Source organism: Marmota flaviventris, chromosome 7, assembly GCF_047511675.1.
Source record: "Marmota flaviventris isolate mMarFla1 chromosome 7, mMarFla1.hap1, whole genome shotgun sequence".
Classification (NCBI taxonomy): Eukaryota; Metazoa; Chordata; class Mammalia; order Rodentia; family Sciuridae; genus Marmota; species Marmota flaviventris.
The window spans coordinates 123,178,085-123,204,006 of NC_092504.1; the positions used below are offsets into that span (position 1 = coordinate 123,178,085).

A 25,922-nucleotide genomic window follows, 5' to 3' on the forward strand; every position below is an offset into this window, starting at 1 on the left:
GGGCGTCCGCTCGCGGCCGGATTGTGAATCCATCCCCGCATCCCAGACCAGGAGCCGCTTTCCCGCGCACACAGCTGAGCGCGTCTGGGTCGGGCAGTTCCAGCCCGGAACCCGGCGAGCCGGAGCGGCCGCCCCTCCCCCGCGCAACGTCAACGCCGTCCGGGAGGCGTCGTAATGTCCCGAAGAAGCGCGCCTCAGAAGCCTGAGCCCAGCCAGCGCCGCTCCAACCCAGAAATTCCTTTCCAAACCTTGCACGCCGAACCCTCCCAGTGGCTCCTGGCTGGCTGTGCAGAGGAGAGAATTTCGGTGCGTGCATGCTCTAGGGGCGCGGGCAGGTTGGCCTAAAGGTTTATTGCAGAAAGACCCTTGATGAGGCTGGGTATCTGCGGCGCCAAAAGACAATTTTTAAAGTCCCCTTCATTCCCTAGCTTTGGCAGGTCTGGGCGGCAGCGCGTCTGTTAATCCCAGCCGGTGGCCAGCCTTCCTTCCCAATCGCCTGCTATCGTCAGTCTGGGCCAAGTCTCCGCTGCAGCTCCTCTTCGCTTGGGACCCCGCGGCCGGAACGGCTATGGGCGCGTGTGCGCGTCTATTAGGAGGCGCGTGGTAGTGATGGCGGCGCTCAGTGAGACTTTCCTGTCACTGGATACTACTACTCCCAGCCCTCCTCCAAGCCGCCGGAGCAACCCTCTGGTCTTTAGTTTACAAGTGGCAATTTGACTTGCTCTGCTGCATGTCTGGAGGGATCCAGGAAAGTGTGGAGACGCCCCGGGGATTCAGAGACCGCAGCTTGAAAAGAAAAAAAGCCAAACAAATAAACAAAACCCACCCACCCTAACAAACATGCGGCTGCTAGAGAGGATGAGGAAAGAATGGTTCATGGTCGGGATCGTGCTGGCGATCGCCGGAGCCAAGCTGAAGCCGTCCGTGGGCGTGAACGGGGGTAAGTCGCACCTCCGCTGGCGGCACTGCGGCTCCCGCGTCGGAACCGGCCCGCGAGTCCCGGGAAGGAGGGGCGAGCCGCAGCCGCCAGTGCCTGTCGCCCGAGCGGTGGCCAGCCCGCGGGTCCCTCGGCCCTCTGCTCGGTCTGTCATTTTCCAACCCTAAAGGGGACTTGTAGTTAGGAGCGAGGCAAAGGCGTTTGACTGCAGGTTGCCTTTTCTTCGAGCAATCCATGACCAGCCTCGCTGTCTAGGAGTGAGGTTACAGAGAGTGAAACTTAACTCCTCTTGCCTTCCAAGTAGCATCCCATCCCAAGGGACTCCAGGCTGCCCTTATAGATAAGAATTCCTTATCTATCTTGGAGTGAACCTCATTCTCTAGTCGATTTCTGACTCCTCCCCCTCCGCACATTGGGGAAAAAAAGTGTGTGTGTGTATGTGGGGGGGGGGGGGAAATGGTCACACTGCCCCCAGCTCAGATTTGGTAGCCCACGTGTTGGAGAGTGATGATTTGCTGGAGTTGCTGCCACTCCAGAAACTCCCAAGCCGAATGACACGTTGCACTCTTTCATTTCAGGACACTACTTCCGTGTGCTGCTGGGATTCAGTAGCTATACTGGGAGTCTAACAGATACAGACTGTGTTAAACCATAAGTGATGTGTATTTTGGCAAGGAAACGCAGATGGGCTAAAAACCTACCTAAGTCTGTATACTGGAAGCTTTGTAATGTGGCCTGAGGACACTGGTGGGAACCCTGGAAATATCATTAGCCTTTTAGAACCTCCTCCTTCTACCTTTAGACAATCTCGTCCTACTTTTCATCAACATTAATTGAATTTCTTCATTTACTTTTGTCCTTGTCAATCTTCGAGTTTATTTGTAGGTTTAGTATCCAAGTCTCACAAGGAAGGCAAATAAGGACAGAAGAGAACAATCTTTTTATAGTAGGAAGTGCTCATGAGGATATTTGAAATTGCTTGTACCTCTTTGTGAAAACTTGGTGGAAGTGAATGAAATAGTAGTTCCTTCTAAGTTGCTTTTGGAATTGTTATGTACTTTTTATGTTTTGTTTTTTACAATGCTGGGGATTGAACTCAGGCCCTTGCTCATGCTGGGCAGGTGATCTACCACCTCAGCTCTGGAATCACTTTAAATGGAATGAATTAAACAATGATCTTGGAGATGAAAGCTTTTCTGTTTAAAATTTTTTGTCTTTTATACATAGTGCAAAATATGTACAGTACATAACTGTGAGAACAAGCCTGTTATTCCTAGTGGTTTCTCCCTCTGAAGATATGGGTTTCTTCTTTGACACAGCCTCTTGGTAAGCTTTTGAGAAATTCTTCTGAAAGCTGGTATTTCAGGTTCTGTCAAAGGAAGACCTTCTGTGCCTGGAACTAACCAAGCAGTAAGATTTAGACCATGTTTGTAGCAATCTGCAACATACACTTCAATAGTTAGAACTTCTGGTGTTAGATCTGTTTGCTCAGTTTTGAGATGAAATCACTGGTGACGTATGATCTTTAAGTTTAAATCTGCGGGGGCTAGGTTTGCAAATTACTTTTACCTTATGTTTCCCAAATGCTGTGCCAGCAGGAAGGTTGTTGAATGGTGAATCAGTTCCCTCCAGCTCCCCTGGCAGTGGCAGATATGAGCTAGATCCTATAATCATGTTTCTTCCCTTGGCCTTTGCTTATTGAAGTTTTGGTACATTATTGTATCTTAGAAATATTGTTTCCCATTTCCATTACTCCTTATGGCGTTAATAGAGGATAATTCATTTCTTTGCTTAATTATAACAGTAGAAATAGAATATTAAGAGCTGGAAGGAACATAACAAAGTATTTTAAACCAGCGTGTGGCTTTCTTTCTTTCTTTACTTTTTTGTTCAAGTGCTGGAGATTAAACCAGGGCCTTACACATGCTAAACTAATGCTCTACCACTGATGCTCTACCACTGAGCTACATCCCCAGCCCCTACACTCTATTTTTTTTTTTTTTAATTTTTTTATTGTTGGTTGTTCAAAACATTACAAATTTCTTGATATATCATATTCCTACACTCTATTTTTAAGTGTAAGACTTTTAAAGTATTGCATATATGTGTGGTCGGACCTCCCTTAAAAAAGTCTTTACTGACATCTGGTGAGTTAGTGTGCTAAGAAATTTATAGATTTTGTAATCCTAAAATTAAATAAGTTGAATAACTTTCCAAATGGAAAGAAGTATAGTAGATATTAGCTTAGATAACTTAATTCTTAGTTCACTGCTCTTTTTACTCATTTGCATTTCTTTCTTTTTCTGGTACTGGGGATTGAACACAGAGGTCAGGGGTGCTTTGCCACTGAGCTATATTTCCAGCCCCTTTTATTTTTTATTTTAAAACAGGGTCTCACAAACTTGTTGAGGGTCTCGTTAAGTTGCCCAGGTTGGCCTTGAACTTGTGATCCTCTTGCTTGGTTCCCCAGTTGCTGGGGTTATAGGCATGCACACTGTCCCTGGCTTATATTTCATTTTTAAATATATAGGAGGTTAAAAAAAAGTCTTACAAGATATAAATATGTAGATCGTGAGATATTGACAACCTGTTCTAATGGGACCCAGGAAAGCCCTGCATTATTATTGTACACCTTAGAGTTTATGGCAGTTCAACACTGTTCTATTCATTCTTGGGAAGAGAAATGTTTATTTCTTTGGAAGTATAGAAGAAGTTTGTCCTTTCTATTTGTGTATTAAAATTATTACTGTTAATAAGACATTAACCCTAAAAAGGAAGTTGCTTTGTTTTTCCATTAAAAAAACTGGAGCTGGGTGCTGTGGTGCATGCCTATAATCCCAGGGGCTTGGGAGGCTGAGGCAGGAGGATCATGAATTCAGAGCCAGCCTCAGCAACTTAGTGAGGCCCTAAGCAACTCAGTGAGACATTGTCCCAAAATAAAAAAATAAAAAAAGGAGCTGGGGATATGGCTTAGGGATTAAGTGCCTCTGGGTCCAATTCAAGTACCAAAACAAAAATAAAAACAAAAAATAGAAACATGATAAAACCTACATGTATTGCCACAAATATCTTAGAATATTTTGGATTATGTTTGAAAGTGTAATTTACTTTGATAATGAGTGACTTTTGTGAAATGGTAATAATTCCTTGCTTTTTAAAGTATTCCAAAACATTTTATTTTTTCTTCCTATTAGAAATTGCCTCATTTTTTTCAGTTGCCAATTTTTCTTTTGATTGATGTACTATCCATTCCATTTTTTGGATGAACATTTTTTGAATTTTGTTTAAAAGTAAAAATATATTTTCAGTTTAGCCATTTAAGATCGGAATCTACTTATTTTGGTGATTTGGAGAACATAATTATTAGCTCAAGGAAGGGCCAGATATCATTTTTATGTCTCAGCTTCAACTCTTTGCTCTGCAAATATTTGCCAAGTTTTTCTTTCTGCTCTAGGTGACTTCTAGTTCCACATTCCCAACTTGAGCCATTTGTTAGCCTATTGGTTGAGTATGTCTCAGAAGTGACTTCTCTGAAGTCAAAATTAATTCTTCTTTCTCCCTTACAGGTATATTGTAAGTAGCCCTGGAATAACCTCATTGTGTCCTTTTGTAGATTAGAGTTATTTACATGTGCATCTATTATAAAAGACAATATACCTAATCTTAGGGATTTAAAATATTAAAAGTCCAGGATTATTTAATTGAATTATGCCAATTTAGTTAAATAGTTCTGTGTATTTATGTATATGTGTGTAGAGCATGGGGAGAATTAGCTTCTTAAAAAGTGAAATTATGTGGGCTAGAGGTATAGCTTAGTGGTAGAGTGCTTGACTAGCGTGAATGAGACACTGGGTTTGAGCCTCAGCTCTGTCAAAACAACAACAATAACAAAAAGAAGTAAAATTATTAGTCAACAAATGTGGATGCCTGAGCTACCCAAAGAGACATGTAATCCAGGTAAATACCTCCTGCTGGCTTTGCAGCTGGTCTGTGGTCCCCTAGCTCTCCCCTGCAGCCATATTGCTAAATCTGACCCCTCCTGTATAGAAATTCTGGAGGTATCACTGAGAACAGAACCACAATTAACAAGAATAAGATCTCAAAAAAGCAGGGCATAGGAGGAAAATAAAAATGACATGAGTTTCAAAAAGCAAGGTATTTAAAATTCCTAGGAACCATCCTCTTCCAAAACAAGCCAGATTCCTTGGATTTAAAATCTGCTCTTAAATCACCCTTCTCAGCTGTTGAAGTAGTACGTTTGAGTTGCTGAGCAGATTCACAATTGTAAAAAAAGTACTTCCTGAGAAAAGTTGATGAAAAGCCTTTATTGTCCCCAAACATCATGCTTTTCATACTTGTATTCATCCTTTGGCTCCCTTTTCTCAGATCTCAGCAAAATGGTTTGTATTAATGCCAGGTATATAAAATAACTTATTGCAGTGTTTGATGAGATCTTTGTTTCTTTTATGCATTGTTGTTCTACAAATGCCTAAGACACAGTAGTTGCTCAATAAATATTTGTTGAATGAGTGAATGGTAGTTTTTATTTCTGAGCTTGGTCTTCTCTCCATTTTTTGAGCAGTATCTGTGGATATGGCGGAAGGTTTTGGAGTATGGAGGAGCCACAATTTTTGTCTTGTTTTGCTTTAAGGAAAACAAATTAGGCAACAAACGACCTAAGCAACAAATTACCACATATCAGGTGGCTTAAAACTGCAGAAATGTATTCTGTCACAGTTCTGGAGGCCAGAAGTCCAAAGTCAGGGTGTTCTCCATGCTCTGGGGAAGTAGCCTTCCTTGCTGCTTCTGTCTTACTGTAGTTGCGGCTGTCTTGGCTTCTTGCCTTGTGGTGTTATCACTTCAGGCTCTGCCTCAGTCTACACGGGGCCATGTTCCCTATGTGTGCCTGTATTCAGGTTTTCCTATTTATTAAATATGAGTCATCGGTGTGTGTGTGTGTGTGTGTGTGTGTGTGTATGTGGGCGGAGGGAGGGGGAATATCAGTCATTGAATTTGTAACAATCCCAATCCAATAAGACCTCATGTAAATTTGATTATATCTGTAAAGATTCTATTTCCTAATAAGGTCACATTCACAAGTCCTGGGTGGACATGAGTTTTGGGAAGATACTACCCAATCCAGTACAGAGGGCTTTACAGAAAGTCAAATATGAGTTGATCTCAGATTTTAAGATCTTGGTATATACGGCATATATCAGGGTTTCTCAGCTGGGATATTAATGACATTTTGGACATGACAATTTATTGTTAGAGGGGCTGTTTCACGCCTCCCAGGATGTGTATGTAGCAGGATTCCTGATCTCTTTCCACCAGATGCCAGTAGCACACCCTCCCTGCTGAGTTATGACAACCAAACACTTTTTAACCATTGCCAGATATCTGTGGGGACAAAATTGCCACTGCTGGAAAACTGCTTGTACACAGGTTTAAAATGGCATTTCCTCAGAATTGCATCTTTTAAAGGAGAATTGTTCTGTGGTTAGCACATTAGGTCTTCAAGCTGATTGTGTGCAAGTCAACAAATGATAATTAATTATCAGAATGGCCCCTGTTGTTCTCGTAGCATTAATATAATTCTAATGATGCCAGTGCAGCTCCAGAGAGAATTTTCTGGAGGGTAAGGTCCAGGCCTCTCTGGTTCACTATCATGTCCCCAGGACCTAGCACAAGTAGTTAAGTGTTCTGTGTGCAGTATCTCACATAGGATATGCTTAGTACATTTTGGTAGAAAGAACACTCTAGACTAGAACTGAAGGCATGTATGGATACATGCTTTTATTTCTGCTAACCAAAATAAATGACATTTACTATATTAGAGAAAGGAACTTCTTTCATTGGTTCTCTTTTTGAGTTTGGGGTATTTTGATTGTTGTAGCAGCAGTCAAGCGTGGTACACATAGGACCTGTATTGAAGGCAGGTGCTTTTCTACTCTCCTGTGAGCTTTTTTTATTCTTCTAGTCTGAGGATAATGTGCTGGGCCAGAGAGCCCTGATCCTGGCCTTCTGGAAAATCTTCTCTGGGTTTGGGCTGGATCACAGCAAATGAGCAACTCCGCTGGGCAGGGGTGGGGTGGGGTGGGGTGCGGTGCTAATATTTAAAGTAGCATTTACTCTCCTACAACAGAATTTTCTTCCATGCCAAATTTTCTACTGGAAATTCTTTTCTAACAGTAGCTCATTTCTCTCTTTTTAGGACCACTGAAGCCAGAAATAACCGTATCCTACATTGCTGTTGCAACAATATTCTTTAACAGCGGACTGTCATTAAAAACAGAGGTACTGTCACCTATGGGGCACATGAAAAAAGGGTAGAAAATTTAATTTGTACTTAGGTTTTGAAATTGCAGGGTACTTTTGAAGAGCCATTTATAGGTACAACGGTCTAAAGGCTTCACTGTGACAGAAGATAACTTGTACTATGTCAGAGGACTTGTGTTTTGTTTCTACATATTATAGAAACTTCATAGTTGAGCAGCATGGACTCTAAGTATGGCGTTAAATGAATATCTTTTGGCAATTTAGTAAGATCCTGTCTTAGAATTAAAAAATAAATTCATGAGTGAAAAGGGCTGGGGTTGGAGCTCAGTGGTAAAGCACCCCTGGGTTTAATCCCCAGGACTACAAAGAAAAAAAAAAAACAACATTTATTGCATTCTGTTGAATATCAAGCTAAGTAACCATTATTTAATTTTCTAATTTCACAACTACTTGCTTTTGAATAACTAAATCTTAGCCTCATTTAAAAAATTAAATGCTTATTCAACAAAGCTAATTGAACGAACACATCTATACAAGTTTATATCCTGGAATACCAAACAGGCGACATTATTCAAAGATGAATAAAAAAGTCCTGTTCTTTTTTGTCATCTATGTGGTCAAGTTGCAAAGGACAGGCTTTTCTCTTTGCTCTTCCTGAGCCACTGCTTCCTGCTGCTTCATGAATCTGATTCTCTCTTTCAGAATCTTCAGGAGATAGCCTGGAGAGACCGCTAGTTCTTTTTTTGCCACTTGGAGTTGGGCAGACACAAACTGGATTTCTTCCTGCACACTTATTTTCAGCTTTTCTTGATGAGAGTGATAAAGAATTAGTGGCAGAGGTGGAGGAACCAGGGGCCAGAAGCCTAGGGGCTCTAGCCACCACTTTTCTGTAGGTGCCTTGACACAGTCTGCTTTAGTTGGCATCAGGTTCATAGAAGAGGAAACAGGAAAACACTTTCCACCTGGGAGTGTTTTACTGGACAAGCGCCTCATGAACAGCCCTTTTAATGAACACAGTGGTATGAACAATATCCTAGTGAAGAATGCAATCAAGAAAACAGAAAATCAGAGTACAATAAGGTAGCACATCTCACCTGCTAATTTGGAAAAAATTAAAATATCTGGTAATACCAAGAATTAATATATTTTTTCTTTAAAAAATTTTAAGCTGATACATAAAAACATAAAACTTGTAAGAATGAGTGTTTTAAACATCTACTTCACATCTTCTTCTGGATGAAAATGATGGGTGCCTGCTGTGCTTGGGCACATTTGTGCTGCTGAGGTTTAGTTTAGTTTCCATAACTTTTGGGGATCATCTTTTTTTTCCAGGACTCATGCTGTTCAAGTGCTTCTTTGGTCATAACTTTTAACTAATTTTTATTTTTTAAAATCATAGGTTTTCCTTGCCTATCTATTAAATGTTAATAGTTAAAAGAAATATTGGTATTTTTCATACCAAGTCACAGTCTGTCATCAAGTCACAGTCTGTTGTGCTTATTGATAACATTTACTGATCCAGGCTTCACCCAACATGGTATTCTCTTAGAAGTAAAGAAATCTGGGCTAGGGATGTGGCTCAAGTGGTAACGCCTGGCATGCGCAGGGCGCTGGGTTCAATCCTCAGCACCACATAAAAATAAAATAAAGATGTTGTGTCTGCCGAAAACTGAAAAATAAATATTAAAAAATTCTCTCTCTCTCTCTTTAAGAAAAAAAAAAAGAAATCGACACATTTTTACATCTGAGAGAGGAATGAATTGGATTTGTGATTCTCTTTTGATAATTGTGAATGAGGAAAAAAGAGGAGAATATACCCATTTGTTCTTGAAGAAATAACATAAAGTTATTCATTCTAACATACTTATTCTTATGCAGTTGGGAAAATCTTACTATAAAAAAGATTTTTTTTGGAAATGTCTTGAAAAGTTAAAATTCTTGTTCAGCATTATTTCTTGCCTTTATTTATTTAAGTTTATTTTTTTAATTTAAAGTCTGTTTGTAGGCTAAATTTAGTTATCTCCTCCTTAGAGCACTCTTTAACAACATGGAAAAAACATGATTTACTAAGTTTGTGCCTTCTGTGTTTATTGGCTTGGTATAAATCTTTTTATTGGGGTATTCTTTTTGATTTACATAGGATCAGTGTAGTGTTTACAACTGGTAAATTGTATCTCAAGAGTTCTAAATGTTCTCACTGATAACTCGCTGTTCATAAATATGTCAAATTCAAGATTTTATAAGAACTGTTGATATGAAAGAACCATTATTACAGGGAATAGACCTTTTTTTTTTTTTTTTTTTTTTTTTGTCAGCACCCCAGTTCAATATTGGTTCTGAAATGTGGGGCACAGTGACACAGGGAGATATTTGCCACTGCTGTGGCTCTGGGCTGATCCGACTTGGAGGTCTTCCTACTGACCTTGGCTGATGCTTCTTGTGGAGCAGCTGCCTTACCCAAGTCCTCTGTTAGGACCTTGCTCTAACTACGTCCCCTGGTGGCTGCTTAATGGCTACAGCTGTTACTTAGGCCATGGGAAATCTGGCAAGAGTCTTGATGTCTCTCACTCCTCAGCTTCTTACATCATGCTCTTCTGTAAAGCAGCCAACTTTGTGGGATGCAAGAGTTGAAGAAAGAAGAATGTCATAGCTATCAGCGTCTCTCTAAGGACCAGCTACTCTAAACACCTAGGAAACCTTCAGAGTCATCCAGCTAATTTGGATCTAATGATGAAATGTCTAGATCTGTGCTTTATCGTGGTATCTAAGTAGCTATCAAAGCCATTTCCTCCTTTTAGGCCCTTTTCAATCCAATACAACATTAAGTAATTTTCAAAAGCCATTTAATGTGCTAGATTGCATCGCTGTGTAATATTAGACCATCTCTATTTTCTTGGGCAAACAAACAGTTATAAATTAGGAGGTAGCATCTTGTTATTTTCCAGTTAATAATCCTGAATTAATTTCAATTGCTATTATGATTTGTGTGTCTTAGAATAGTGTATTTTTGCACACAGGAGACACCCAGTAAATTATTGACTTGAGGTTATTTGGAAGCACTTATTTGGTTCCACTCAAGTTTGATTTATAAAATTGACCATTTCAATGTCTGTTTTCCATACATTGGTTTAGTGATGTGTATTCTAGAATTTGTTTTACCAATTTATTAAAATTATAAAGGATACTATGCTAATGCAATGCTACATCTTCAATTTCATGACTATTGATTTCTAATTTAAAAAAATTTTTTTTAAGTTGTAATTGGACACTATTTTTATTTATTTTTATGTGGTGCTTTTATGAGGATTGAACCTAGCACCCTGCACGTGCTAGGCAAGCACTACATCGCTGAGCCATAACCCTTGCCCTGATTTCTAATTTCTGAAATACCTGTTGAATGGTTTCTGAAGTTTTGTTACATTGAAATAAGGTTCCATTTTAAATTTATTTCATATTTATCTAACTTCAAACTTACAGTTTCAGAGAATATGTCACAATAGGTTATGGAAGGGCCAATTCATTTAAACAAATACCTTTTAAGTGTCTGTGGCTCCAAGACACCGTGCTTGGTGCTGGGGATAGAAATAAAGATGAGCAGGAGGCTCAGGTCCTGAAAAGGGGTCCAGAGTAGGGCAGAATACATTTTCTTTATTTTTCTAAACCGATTATGAATTTTTAATCCCTTTAGCTGAAAAATAAATATAGCAAATTTAAACTTTAGGCTCATGCTGCTTGTTTGAAGCCCAGAGCTATGAGGCTGACTCTTGGAAAGGGAATCAAATAAAGGTCAAATAAGGGCTAGAAGGGAAATTGGTATGTAATGAAAATATTTCTACTTCCCAGTCAGAGCCCTGGTTTTAAGCAGTTCTTGATGCCGTCAGTGAGACTCTGGCATAATCAGTACATTATGTGGAGTATCTCCTTAAGTTTATTTTAATGGAATTTGACCTGTCTTACATGTGAATAAACAAAATGTCATGCAGGGTCTCCTTTTTAATTATTCATGATGGGATTTATTTGAATGTATGGCCGTCTATACGTGGGTATGTATGGAATGATACTATTTTGGATTTTGTGGGGTTTACTTATTTTTTATTTTCCATTGTTTCCTTTTCTTACCTTTATGATTGTATGAAGAAGATATGGAAAATATTTGACACTGGATTTTTGTGAGAGTCTTAAAAATCTTCCTTAGAAACACTTCCTGTCTGTTCTTTCCTGTGCTTCAGAAGCCCCTGGTGGCCCAACATGGTAGGCCATCATGGCTCATTTTGCTGAGTTCTTTACTGTTCCATTGTTCTTTTACATTTGCAGTTGCTTCTAATTTTATTTGTTAGGAGAGTTAGTATTTTTTAACTATAGTTTTATTATTTTTTACTGATTTAAAAAGTGACATTTATTTATTGTAAAATGATTAGAAAGTTTAAAAATGACTGCTATTAATATCATGTGTTTTTAGTCCCTTTGCCCTACAAATGCTTTATATATATGATATTTTTAAAATAAAGTTTTTGTTTTTAAAAATAATATTATATGTATGTATGTGTATCTGTATACATACTTGTAGACATATATGTAAACATGCATACACATATGACCTTACCTTATTTTTTCCATGTAACACTGTAAAACAATTTTTCATGTAATTTAATAATATTAATTAATTTTTCATCACTTATATATTATATCTGAAAATAAAATAACTTACATTTTGTTTACTTTGAGAAGTATATGATTTATTTACATAGTTCAGAATCAAAAGGTACAAGATTATTTAGGATGAGAAGTCTTCTTTTTACCTTTTCACCACATATCTGGTTCTTTTCTCTAGGGACAACCAATTTTTATAGTTTGTATGTATTTTTCCAGAGATAGGCTATGCAAAGCATAAACGTGTATCCCACCACCGTACAAGTTGTATTATTTATGTTGTTTGATACCTTACCTTATTTTACTACAAAAAACAAAACAAAACAAAAAAACATACCTTGTAGGTTGTTTTACATTAACACATCAAAAATACTATTTCTTTTTATATGCCAAATAGTGTGCTATTGTGTGGATGTACTATGTTATATTTTACTTTTCACTTTTCTTCTATTGATGGACACTTAAGTACTTTTACAAAGTTTTGCTATTACAGATGTGTTGTGAAGATTAGCCTAAATATATGCCATTTCCCACATTGGGACTATAAGTGAAGGATAAATTCCTAGAAGTGGAATTTCTGGCTCAAATAATATACACATTTTAAGTTGTGATGTATAGTTTAGATAATAATATCTACCTAATGGGGTTGCTGTGAGGATTAAATAAAATAACATGTAAAGCCATGAGCTCAGATCATCATGGCATATGGTTATTATTAATAGAATGGTCCTATGTGCTCAGCAAGTATTTCATGAATGAAGGAATGAATTGCCAGAATGTTCTCCATAGGCTGTGCCAGTTTACACGCCTGTTGTGGAGTAGGGTAACATTTCATACTCCGACATCCTCACCAACCGTTTTAATAGCTCATAACACTGTGGTTATACTTGATCTATTTAATTTTTCTCCCATTTTTGGACTTAACTATTTAAGTTGTTTTTAGATTTTGGTCTAAAAGATAGCTCTGATGATAACTCTGTACATAGCTATTCATTGCTATTTTTTATATTTGTGGAGTAAGTGCATGAAGTTTTGGGGTCTAAGAATGTGAATTATATTATGGGTCTTGTTATAAATTCCCAAGTTACTTTCCAGAAAAGTTATGCCAGTTGATATTCCTATCAGAAATAGATGCAAATGCCTCGGTTGTTGCATTCTAGCTAATCATTTTACTGTTTTTTTTTCTAAATAAAAAAAGAATATTTATTTGGCATTTGTGGTTTCTTTAGGTCTGGTGTTTCCCAGTGACCCTATATTAGACCCAGACTGCCAGAAATTTTTTACATGTCTTCAGAGATGACTTATGATCAAATAGGAACTGCTGTGGCCTCTACATGGGGAGATAGCAGGAGCTGATGGGACAGATCAGAACGTGGCATTAAGTCAGTGAGTCTCCATTGACCGACTCTTTATCATACCACGAATGTCTCTGAGTTGAAGATCTCCTCAACATCTTACTTGAACTAGGGCCATAACCAGTGAATTTCTGACATCTTTGAATATATTTTCATGGTTACTTGTTTTCAAGGTGTATACTTTTTCTACTACTTTCTAAATTTGTTTGATTTTAACTGAATAATCCCATAACACAAATTCAAATAGGCATATATATTTGAACTCTGGAGATGAACTAATTATTCCTTTTTAGCTGTGAGACTCAATAACAAGTACCTGTTTATGTTTAATGTACATTTTCCTCCCTAGTGTGCCAAAATGGATTTGATAACTGATTTTCACTGTGTAGTAGCTATCAACCTCAGTTTCCTCATCAATAAAATAAGCATAATAATATCTATCTAATGGGTTGCTGTGAGGATTAAGTGAAATAACATGTAAAGCCACAAGCTCAGATCATGGTCTATGGTTATTATTTAATAAATGTTACACAGTACAGTGACTGTACTGTACAGGGAGTCATTTTTAAATTATAGACTATCATTGAGGCGATTGTGTAAGAAATTATTATTTGTTGATCCAGGAACATCTTGACAAATTGCGGCCTTATAAATTTGGTATAATGAATAGAGATTAATTAATTAAAATGTGATAGGCCTTATAAATTTGATGTGATGAATAGAGGTTAATTATTATACTTAATTAAAAAGTGATAAGTCCGGCAAAGATTTTTTTTGAAAGATTAATTGTAGGTAAGTATGCTTATTTGTTTATGGAGTCAACAATCTGTAAATCTTTAGTAGTGTGATGAGCTTATACTGCCTGGTCCAGAGTTCTACAGATCTGAATTGTTAGGCCATATTGTGTATTTGAAAGATGTTAAAATATATTTTGGAAATTTTATATAAAAGTACTTTGTAACCATCATGAGTGCCTTTTTTTTTTTCTTGAGGTCTGTCTCTTATAGATGTGCTCATGGATAAAACTATGAAACAATTCAGAACTAAAGACGAACTTGTGGTGCTATCTTTTTCAGAAATAATTTTCTTACCTTTATTTATTTTGTGTCCTTCCTTTTCCAGGAGCTGACCAGTGCTTTGGTACATATAAAACTGCACCTTTTTATTCAGATCTTTACACTTGCATTCTTCCCGGCGGCAATATGGCTTTTTCTTCAGCTTTTATCAATCACATCCATCAATGAATGGCTCTTAAAAGGGTACGTTTAAATCTTTTGAAGGGTGTACTTTTAATGTGGCATATGCTTTCTTATAAGGAAATAAAAACATTTAACATTAGCATTATTATCCTTTAAAACAACAGTGTTTCATCAAAAAGATTCATAAGAAATAGTTTAATAATATCTTAAAATAAATCCCCATGCTTAATCTTAAGATACTACGATAAACCGGGCACTGTAGTGCACACCTGTAATCTCAGCAGCTCAGAAGTCTGAGGCAGGAGGATCGCAAGTTCAAGGCCAGCCTCAGCAACTTGGCAAGGCTGTAAGCAACCTACTAGACCCTGTTTCAAAATAAAAAATAAAAAGGGCTGGGTATATGGCTTCCTAGTGGTTAAGTTCCTTGGGTTCAATCTCTGGTACAAAAAAAAAAAAAAAAAAAAAATTCAACAACACACACAAAAAAACCTTAAAAGACACTAGGATATATGCCTTTTTGTGAGTTTCAAAGAGAAAAAAAATTGAAGAAACTAGAGGTCATAAGATGTATGTGCATGTGTGTAATGTAGGCTGTCCATTGGATGCTTTAACTTTGCATTCTGTATCTTAAAAAATGTATACAGATAAGATGGAATATTTTCTTTCAAAATGTACAAGATGGGAAAAATATGTATATATTTGTGTAAATATTTACTTTTCCATGTGTTTTGTTTTGTTTGATGTAATAGTTGAATTAACAGTAGATTTTATTAGAATCCTTTTCATTAAAAAGTCATATTTGATGAAAATAACAATTAAAGAATTTTTAAAGTGATTTAAAACTAAACCTATTATAGAATTGTAGTATGACAGCTAAAATACTGAGCTTAGAGCCTGAAAGTTGGTTTCTGATCCTATTCCTAACATGCCTTTGAGCAAAGTTATTTAATAGTTTTGAACCTCAATTTCCTGGTTTATAAAATGTAATCATACTTTTACTTTCTACTTAAAAATGATGTGGGGATATCAATTAAAATCACCTATTTATTCAAGTCACTTCTTTAGCCCTACTATGAGCCAGGAGTTTTTATAGGTAATAGTAGAGAAACAACTGCAAAACTGGTGCCAGTACATTTTGTGTGTTGGAGAGACTTGGGGTACGAGTGTCCATAAACAAGTAAATAGATGAGTAAGATAAAAAAAGAGGTGTGAGAAGAGTTCAAACTGTGATGTGGTTGAAAGCTGTTAGTCAGGCTGGTGATTAATTTGAACTACAGAATTCTTAGGGTAGAATGTTCTAGACAAGGAAAACAGAATGTGCGAGGCTCTAAGGCAGCAATAAACCCGGTGTGTGTAAGGTCAGTAGAACAGTCAGGATGGCCAGATCTTGGTGATGTGGAGGAGAGATACCATGGTGTGGGGGTGGGAAGGTTGGCAAGAGCTGTGTATGCAGAGGCTTATAAATACCCAATAAAGAATTCTGACTTGATATTAAATGCTACGGGAAGCTATTGCAGGGACTGAAATGAGGTAGAAATGGGGTCCGATTTATATTTGAAAATGATTCTTCTGGCTGCTCTGTGGGAAGTAGGCAGTAGAGGCAGCCGAGAGAAAGATAGGAGATGAGTTTGGAGACCGGGGGTGAGGCAGTCGTGCAATAGAAAGGTGAGTGCACACAGGGTAGAATTTAACAGAGCTCTCAGAGCCCGTGGGTGGAGGGGCTGAGGAGTGAGGACTTCTAGGTTATAGGTACAAGCCACTGAGTAATTGGCAGTGTCATTTACTTAATTGGGGAGAGACAGGTTAGGAGCAGAGGGAAAGTGAAGAGTGCCACTTTGGCCAGATTGAGTTCTGAGAGAATGAGCGTTAAATTCATCCCAAAGCATAAGAGCTCACATAAGTAAAATGGCAGCATTTTAGAGCAACACCGTATGTGCATCAAGAACCAATTGTAGTTGCTGGGCACGGTGGTGCAGGCCTGTAATCCCAGTGACCCGGGAGGCTAAGATTGGAGGACCGAGAGTTCAAAGCCAACCTCAACAACTTAGTGAAACCCTAAGCAACTCATGAGACACTATGTCTAAATCAAATACAAAAATAAGGGGGTGGGTGGGATGTGGACCAATGGCTGAGCACCCTTGGGTTCAATCCCCAGTAACACAACACACACATATACGCACATCTCACACACACACACACACACACACACACACACACAGAACCAATGGTATCTGCCACATGTAGGCCACTCAAAGTATAGGGACATAATAACTCGGTTTCCTTGTCTTCAGGGACCTTCCAACCTAGTTAGATACAGAGGATAATGTACATGTGTACATGGTTGTTTATTATAATAAAGATGGGGCCGCCTATGTTTTATCAAATGAATGGTAAAACCAGCTAAAGGATAAATGGTTCAGCAAGGGTTGGATATGCTTTAAAGTAGAAAGTTAAAAAATGAGACATTAGTAAAAGTCAAAGATAAAAATATTTCTTTTGGCCCACGCCAGCAAAGTCTGCACTACTTGGCTGAGGAGTTTGGGTTTGAAGCTACAGGTGACGGGGAGCTCTTAAAAGTGCTAAAATGAAAAGACATAGTGCTAAAAGGTAGTCATTCAGGGAGATTGGTCTGATAGCACTGTACTGTGTTTATTATTAGAATAGTGCGTGCAATTCAGTATGCTAAATAAAGCAAGCATATAGTTCTCACCTTGGGAAGTTAGACTAAAAATGTACATCTTTGGTTTAACTCCAAGAAAGCTCTCTCGTAGCTTACTTTTTCCTCTGCCCAGTCAGAGAGTACACACTTAGTATGTTAACTTGAGGGAGTTGCAGACTCAGAATCCTGTTAAATAAAGGTGTTCTGAGCACACTCTCCTTACTGTGCAGTGGTGAAGGGTCAGTGTGGAGGTAGAGAGCATTCAGTACATTTGAAAGTTTCAAGAGTCCAATGAAAAGCATCTTAACAAGAATGATGGCAACAGTCATGGAGAAGAATGGAAACTAGGATGTGGGGACTGGTTAATTTATAAGGAGCAAGTGGAGTTGCCTATAACTCCGGAATTTCAAATTGGATCATTAGGTGAAAACTGGTTCCTGTGGTAAAGTCACAGGAAAAAATTGATTTTTTAGAAAATATATAAATTTGTTCTGGAGATCTATTGTACAGCCCAGGGACTATAGTTAATAGTAGTGTATTATGTACTGCCAAATTTTTGGGAGAGATCTTAAGTATTCTCACTGCACAACACACACAAAGATAACTTTGTGAGGTGATACATATGTTAATTAGCTATATTATGGAAATGATTTCAAAATGTAGACATATTTTAAAACATTTAATATGTAAATATATTCAGTTTTTATTTGTCAAATTATGCCTCAATAAAGCTGAAAGAAAGAAAATATGTAAATTCAATATTAGACGTGTTTAGTTTGAGGGAACAATCTGGCTATAAATTTGGTGGTAGTAGTTAGGGCTAGAAATGTAAATTTAAAAATATTTCTATGGACTGAAAATAAGATTGAAAAGACAGCAGGAAAGCCAGCAAAAAAAAAAAAAAGAATAGTTTAAAAGGGGTAAATGAGAATGATGAAGTAAGCTAGTGACCAAGAAGATAAGAATAAGAGTTGCCTGGAGAAGCAAGAATGTAAATAGAGTGAATAGGGAAAGGGTGTTTGGTTTGGAGATTTGGAGATCACGGGATACTTTCAGATCACTTCTAGACTAGTAGAAGTGGGGAAGAAATCCAATTCCAGAGACATTAAGGGAAAATGCATTGTTGTGGGGTCATGGGGGTAGAGTATTCTTTATAGACCAACAGTGAGTTGCAATGAAAAATGTAGGATTGGATCTTGAGGGGGCAATAGTACTAATTTTGCTGTTAGTTATCTACATTTGTGTATTGAATCTTCTTAAAGGCAGGAATAATATCTTATGCATCCTGTTTTGGATACTCTTACATAGTACCCTACTCATATATTCTATATATAGTTCAATATACAATTCAAAGATTTTTGTTTTTTAAGATAGGGAGAATTCTGTTTCTTTGTAAGTTAAAGGGAAGGGACTAGAAGATAGAAAAGATTGAAAAAGTTAGAAAGATTGAAAATGCCCTAGAGGACTCACCTACTATTGGTGGTAGGGGAAATAGAAGGCTGAAGGAGTCCTAGATAAGTAAATCTTTGACCCTGGATGCCAGAATAAAAGTTTAACTCTAGAGAGCTGGCTTTGGGAGTTTGCGCAAATTATTGAGCTTCTGTCTTAACTTTAGTTTTCATTAAAGTGAGAATAATACTTGAGAGGAATAGATAAGACAGTGTGTGTCAAGTGTGTAGAATTGGATCTACTACAAATGGTAAATGCTTTGTATTAGTGAACCTGAAGAAGGGGCAGAGGCTGGGAATTCATAATAGGACAGACTACATTAACCTCACTTAGGAAACAGACCTAAGACCAAGCTGGGTGTGATAGCATGTACCTGTAGCCCCAACTATTCAGGAACCTGATGCAGGAGGGTCGCGTGAACCCAGAAGTTCAAATCAGCCTGGGTAACATAGCAAGAGGCCACTCTAAATATAAAAACAGTGGGAGGAAAAAAAAAATCCAAAACATATTGAATTGAATGAGATGGAAATTCCATAAGTTGAGTTTTCTTATGTTTTAATCAAAAGGAACTAAAATATTTTTTTCTTATTTCAGAGCTAACATCAATTTACTGCATAAATTTTAGATAACACATCCTTAAAAGAATCAATAAAAGTCATCTATAAGCACACTCATTCAAAATCTGTTTTATGTCAAATACACTTTGTCCACTATGCCCTGTATGAATTTCCCCCTAGTTAGCGTAGCTCCTTGCTCCTCCTATATCTTTTCCCTAGAAAGGTATATTCTATATGAATTCTGAGTAATTTTTTTAAATTTTTAGTATTTAGATTTAGTACTCATTGTTTCATTTTCTTGTACAATTTATTTTGTATCTTTAAGAGAGTAGACTTGTTATTAGGATCTTGTAAGTATAAACATAATTTAATAAAAACCAAATTTAGAACAGATATGAGACTATCATTATAGAATCTAAATTCAACACATATGATTATGTCATGCCTATTTTTATAATGACACTACAACATGAAAATGTCTTTTATAAGGTGAAAGTTTGAGAATTGCTGTTTCATAGAAAGAAATTGAAAATGTAAGTTGTGTTTTATTAAATATTTTTCAACTTCAGATTAGAGCTTTATTTTTACTAAAAGATTTCTACATAAAGTTTAAGGAGCATTTTTACTTTAACTGAAAATAACCTGAGATTATTTATGTTTCAATGACTGTACTTACTATAAGTTGGCTGTGTTTTGAATTGCACAATCAAAACTTAAATAACTACGAAACTAAAATCACTGTCGCTTGTAGAATGTAACGAGAGCTCAGAGGCTGCATGTTTGCTGCATCTTCTAAGTAATGTTGCTTCATATAAAATCGTCTAAACTCACCAGGGAATATGCATCAATAAACACTCTCCTATTTTTATTTGCTCAGTTCTGCTATTTTAGAATAAATACAGTGAAAGCTACTATAATTGGGGGGAAAAAACTATTTACAATTGGATTTTCTTTTATTTTTCAGTTTGCAGACAGTAGGTTGCATGCCTCCCCCTGTGTCTTCTGCAGTGATTTTAACCAAGGCAGTTGGTGGAAATGAGGTGAGTCCTGGGGGCTAACCTGATTTAAACATAAGTGCGTGCTGTGCTTCTATTTTGTTCAAAACCGTGTTTTGAACATAAAGCAGTCATGTTACAGAAAACTCATAACCATAGCAGCTTATGAAAGAATTGGTTGTATTCATATTAAGATGTGCTAAAATTGGTGATGTTGAGTGGAATTTAGGATTTGAAATACAAGTAAGAGAGGTGGGTGAACCAGAGATGGCAATTTTTCCACCCCAGTGGGAAATGAGGCGACCAAGGACAGAGAAGTCCAAGGAGGAACGTTCCGCACAATACTCACAGACTAAGAGCTATGGCCATTTCTTAGTTCCTATAAAATTTATAATAAATTAAGTTGGTGATAAAAGGCTCAATTTGTTTAATGGCAAGTGAAAAACAACATAAAAAGGAGAAATTAGGTCAGGTTTCTAAGATGGATTCAAAGAAATCATTCAGCTGCTGGGAGACTGTGGCAAAAGATTCATGCTTGTGTATTGGGGGTGGCACTGTTCATTTCAGAAGTGATTGGTGGTTCTTCCTTGGTTGAAAGCCCCTATAACTTTATGTTGAGGGATATTTCTTTGTGATGGGTTATTCCTCCTTTCCTACCGATATTCTCTCATTTAGAAAAGAACTCCAAGGGCTGGGCACAGTGGCACCCGCCTATAATCCCAGCAGCTTGGGAAGCTATGGTAGGAGGATTGCAAGTTTGAAGCCAGCTTCAGCGACTTAGTGAGGCCCTGTATTAAAATAGAAAATAAAAGGGATCAGGGATGTAGCTCCGTGATAAAGACCTCCATATTCAATCTCTAATACAAAACAACAACAACCAAAAAAAAAAAAAAAAAAAAAAGAATGCTCTGAGGGAAGATATAATGGGTTTCCACTTCTGTTCATTCTTGGATTCTGTTTCTTAACCAATTTTATTTTATTTACTTTATTCTTTCCAAAAGTAAAGTACATGCTGTATTTTATTTTGATAATAGGTTTGTTGAAATATCATTTTTATTCACTAAGTTGGCACAAATTAACATATTTTCATGTTTTGACATATACCCCTACAAAACCATCACCACAATTAACATGGTAGACATAACTGTTACCTTCTGTCTTAACTTCATTTTGGGCTGCTGTAACAGACTACCTGAAATACCTGAATACCTGAAACTGGATAATTTATGAAGATTAGATTCTGGATTTGGGAAAGTCCAAGGCCAAGGGGCCTGCATCTGGTGAGGGCCTTCTTGCTACGTCATCCCATATTGGAGGTGGAAGGGCAAAAGAGAACATGATGGAGGGAGAGAGGGATTCATAGCCTCAAGTCCTTTTATAATTGGCTCATCTGTTCTTGAGGGTGGAGTCTTCATGACTTAAAATTCCTCCCATTAGGCCCCCCTCCCAACACTGTTGCATTAGAAATTAAATTTCTAACACATGATTTTTTGGGGACATACTCATTTATTGTTTTTGTTTTTTGAGAGAGGTCTCACTGTATTGCCCAGGCTGGCCCTGAACTCTTGGGCTCAATGGATCCTTCTGCCTTATCCTCCCAAGTAAGTGGGCCACCACACCTGACCTGGGGAACATATTTAAACCATAGCACCCTCAAAGTTTCCTGTGTCCCTTTGAAATTCCTTCCTCCTGCCTTTCTCAGCACCTCTCCTCCCTAGGCGACCCCTGATCTGTTTTCTGTCACTATAGCTTTTTTTTACAGTTTCTTATTTTATATAGTGGAATCATACAATATGTACTTTTCTTTTTTTCATTTACTCAGCATAATTATTTTGAGATAATCTACATTGTGTCTATCAGTAGTTCAGACCTTTTTATTGCTGAGTAGTAGTATTTTGTATGTATGTACCACAAATTGTTCATCCATTCACTTGCAGATGGACATCTGGGCAGTTGCTAGTTTTCAACTATGAATATTCAATATTTAAATGACATATACTTGCATTTTTCATGGGAATACCTAGGAGTAGAATGGTTGGATCATCTTTTGACTAAGGAAGAATTATCTGTATGTAGTTTTTATCTACTAGAAACAGCTTCTGAAGTAGACAATTTCCATCCATAATATATAAATACCCTTCTTTTAATGCAGACATATGTTTAACTTTTTAAGAAATTACCAAACTAATTTCCACATAGTGCTTATGCCCTTTTATAATTCAACCATTAGTGAATGAGAGTCCCAGTTTCCACATCCTAGTTAGCACTTGATATTGTCAGTCTTTTTTTTTTTTTTAAAGAGAGAGAGAGAGAGAATTTCAATATTTATTTTTCAGTTTTTGGCGGACACAACATCTTTTGTTTGTATGTGGTGCTGAGGATCGAACCCGGGCCGCACGCATGCCAGGCGAGCGCGCTACCGCTTGAGCCACATCCCCAGCCCAAAATATTAACTAATGTGCACTTTTTTCATTTTTTTGGTAGGAAGTGCTGGGGATTGAACCCAGGGCCTTGTGCATGTGAGGCAAGCACTCTACCAACTGAGCTATATCGCCAGCCCTATTGTCAGTCTTTTTGATTTTTTATTCTAAGATGTGTATGGTGTTATCTCATTGTAGTTTTAATGTTATTTGCATTTCCTAGTGACTAATAATGTTAAGCATCTTTTAATGTGTTAATTTGCTGTCTATCCATATGTCTTCTTTGGAAAAATGCCTATTAAATTTTTGGCTCATTTTCTTAAATTGAGTGGTTTATTTGTGTACTGATGAACATTGATAAAGTCATGATCACATATATGCACTGTAAATATTTTCTTCCAGTCTGTGGCTTGCCTTTTCATATTCTCACCCTTGTTTTTCAAATGCGGAGTCGTGGTGAAGGCAGTGAAAGGTGATAGGATTCCGGATGTATTCTAAAGTCATAAGATATGCTGATAAATTGGATGTTGGGTGTGAGACAAAGACACAGATCAAGAATGACTCCAAAGTTTTTGGCTGAATAGCTAAGAATTTGGGGTTGTTGATACAACAAAGAATATGGGGAACATATTTAGACCATATGTGAAAGCAGATTTGGGGACTATTAGCTTAGAGAGGATAGGCTATACTGAGGTCCCTAAGAATGCAAAAATATTGGTGGCTAGATGTATACATTTGTTTCTTTCTCATGGCACATACCACTTGTGGGTCAGTAGGTTTGCCATCCCTAAGGGAGGCTCGTTGGAGGCACCATCAAGATGGTACACCATCTAGATGGAACAGGGAGCATTTTCAGTTGCCATAAGAGAGGGGCAGACAAAGAGAAAGAAGCAGAGAAAGAGATATTAGGGAATTACGAACAGACTTTTCACTGCCCAGGCTGGTAGCGATACATAGAACTTCAATTTGCATTAGATTGGCCAGCAGAAGTCACATGTCCTTACCATTCTTATGCCCTGGAGAGAACTAGATCTTGGTGAGCACTTTTAATGTCAGCCATACTGATTAAGAGTTTATTTTTGTGATGTGTTAAGATGGTAGTTCAGGGAGTGGTCTAAACTAGAAGTGTAAATTAAGGAATCATCAGTGAATAAATGGTATTTAGAGCTATAAGTGGCTGAGATTACCTGGCTAGACAGCATAGGTAGAAAAGAGAAGAAGCCAGGCATAGTGGCACATGCCTATAATCCCAGCAACTTTGGAGGTTGAGGCAAGAGGATCACAAGTTTGAGGCCAGCCTCAGCAACTTGGTGAGACCCTGTAAAGCTCATTGGAAAAGCTCCCCTGGGTTCAATTCCCAGTACCACCCCCTACCTTCTTTAAAAAGAAAGAGAAAAAGGAAAAAGAAAAGAGAAGAGGTTCAAGGACTGAGCCCTGGGTCCCCCCATCAGGGTCAAGGTAATGAGGAATCATTAGCGAGGCAACAGAGGAAGCATAATTAGTGAAATAGTAGTCAAAACAGGAAAGCAAATCAGGGAATTCTGGTGTCTTGGAAGCCATGTGAAGAAAGTGTGAAGGAGTAGAGTGTAATCAGCTGTGTAAAAATTATGCTGACATATTGTGTTTGTTAAGATGAATTCTGAAAATTAACCCTAGCATTATGATACATGGCATGGAGGTTATTGGAAAACTTGGCCAGAATTATTTTGATGAAGCACTGGGGCAAAAGCTTATTTAAAGTGAACTTAAGGATAAATGGGAAGAGAAGAATTGGAGCCTGTTTTGAGATCATTTGTGATGAAAAGAAAGAGGGAATGGGGCTGTAATTAAAGGGCAAGGTAGGGATTGAGATTTTCTATGTGCAGTAATTGTAGCATGTTCCTATCATTATAAGCATGTTTCAGTAAGGAGAGAATTGATATGAGGGAGAGAGAGACAGAGAGAGCAAGCAATGGAGTGATACATTAGATTAAATGAGAGAATGATATGAGTTTCAGGAGGGGTTTAGACTGTTTATTCATAATAATAGGAGTGAAGGCAGAGTGTGTAGATACAGATGCACTTGGGAGTTTCCTTTTGATGACTTTTCTAAGTGAAGTAGGAAACAAGGCAGCAGCCAGCTGTGCTGATGGAGTAGATGGTACTGAAGTTTGAAAAGAGAGGAGAAAGTATGCAGTTGACATCTAGGTAGAGAGAGAGATTAACTTGAGAGTGGTAGATTGCTAGGCAGCACTGAGGGCCATTGATATTCACCTAAAGAGAAGTCAGCCATCCATCATGGTTGTATATTTTTTCTTGATCACATTTAGCTTCATGGGATAGGAAGTGAATTGGCGGATGGTTGGACTTAGCCAAGGTTTCTTATGCCAGGTATTTTCTGTTGCCACATATTATTGAAAGAAAGGAGTTACAGAAGTTTTGGTCTAGTGCCTAGTATGTTTTTTTTTCTGTTATCCTGAAAGAATTTGAGGAAGGAGTCTCCTTTGGTATATCTAAGACCTGTGTTAATTAACTTGAAGGTGTCATTTGCTACATTCTTTTAAATGTGAGTATCTAACTTAAATACCTTTTTGTTTTCAAATGACTTTGGCAGAACTTTAAAGTTCATCCATTTTCTTGACATTAATATATAGCATTGAATTCTTTTGAAGTATATTTATATGTCCATTCCACAAAAGATATTTAAATTATTTACATTGTGTTGCATATTAATAATGTGGAATTTACAAATATTTCCTTAGTTTTCTAAAAGTTGCAGTCTAATTTTTAAAGTGCTTATATTGTATAGCTTACTGATATTCAAACATTTTGGAGGCTGAAGGAGTAAGATACAATTTTTCATAAATTTTCTAAAAAGAACTTCAAAAATGAAACTGAGAGTCCAATGAGGTCCAGTGGAACACACTTATCTCAGCAGCTAAGGAGGCTGAGATAGGAGGACTGCAAATTCAAGTTCAGACTCAACAATTTAGAGACCCTGTGTCAAAAAACAAAAAAGGGTTAGCAGCTCTTGAGGCCAGAAGTCACTGGTAGAGTGCTGCTGGGTTCAATCTACAGAACCACAAAATAAAGCAAGCAAACAAGCAAATAAATAAATAAATTTACATGTCACATCTGATGTGAAAGGAATAGACCATTTCATATTTACATTAGATTATGGGAGAAAATGATCTGCAAGTAGATGATTTTATATTTAATGGTTTTTTCTAAAATCATGTTAGCAGGTAACTGAATATAGACTTTTTTAAAAAGGAAATGTAAGAGATTTATCTTTTCTATAATAGGTTGGGAAAAATCAAATCTGAGAATGTGAAGTGAATTTGCTGGTGCAGGTAAATGAAAAGGTTCAATAGCTATGTCCAGTTTCATTTGATGAAAGCTCTCTGTGATGGTGTCCTGCTTGGCATGTAGTGTCTCTGTAC

At 37.5% G+C, this 25,922-nt stretch overlaps 1 protein-coding gene across 5 annotated transcripts in view; it reads left to right on the top strand.

The window, feature by feature from the left end:
* Window positions 1–506: 506 nt before the first annotated feature.
* The window catches only part of Slc10a7 (solute carrier family 10 member 7), a 240,062-nt gene continuing 214,646 nt past the window's right edge, over window positions 507–25,922 (top strand). For 4 of the 5 annotated variants that reach the window (XM_027926759.2, XM_071614635.1, XM_071614636.1 and 1 more), the window contains exons 1-4: window positions 507–940; window positions 7,152–7,234; window positions 14,344–14,480; window positions 20,050–20,125. In XM_027926759.2, coding sequence (XP_027782560.2) covers window positions 841–940; window positions 7,152–7,234; window positions 14,344–14,480; window positions 20,050–20,125 — 396 coding nt within the window. In that variant the 5' untranslated portion in view covers window positions 507–840. Of the gene's footprint in view, window positions 941–7,151; window positions 7,235–14,343; window positions 14,481–20,049; window positions 20,126–22,564; window positions 22,623–25,922 lie in introns of those variants that run through there. The other variant, XM_071614638.1, reaches the window with a different exon arrangement.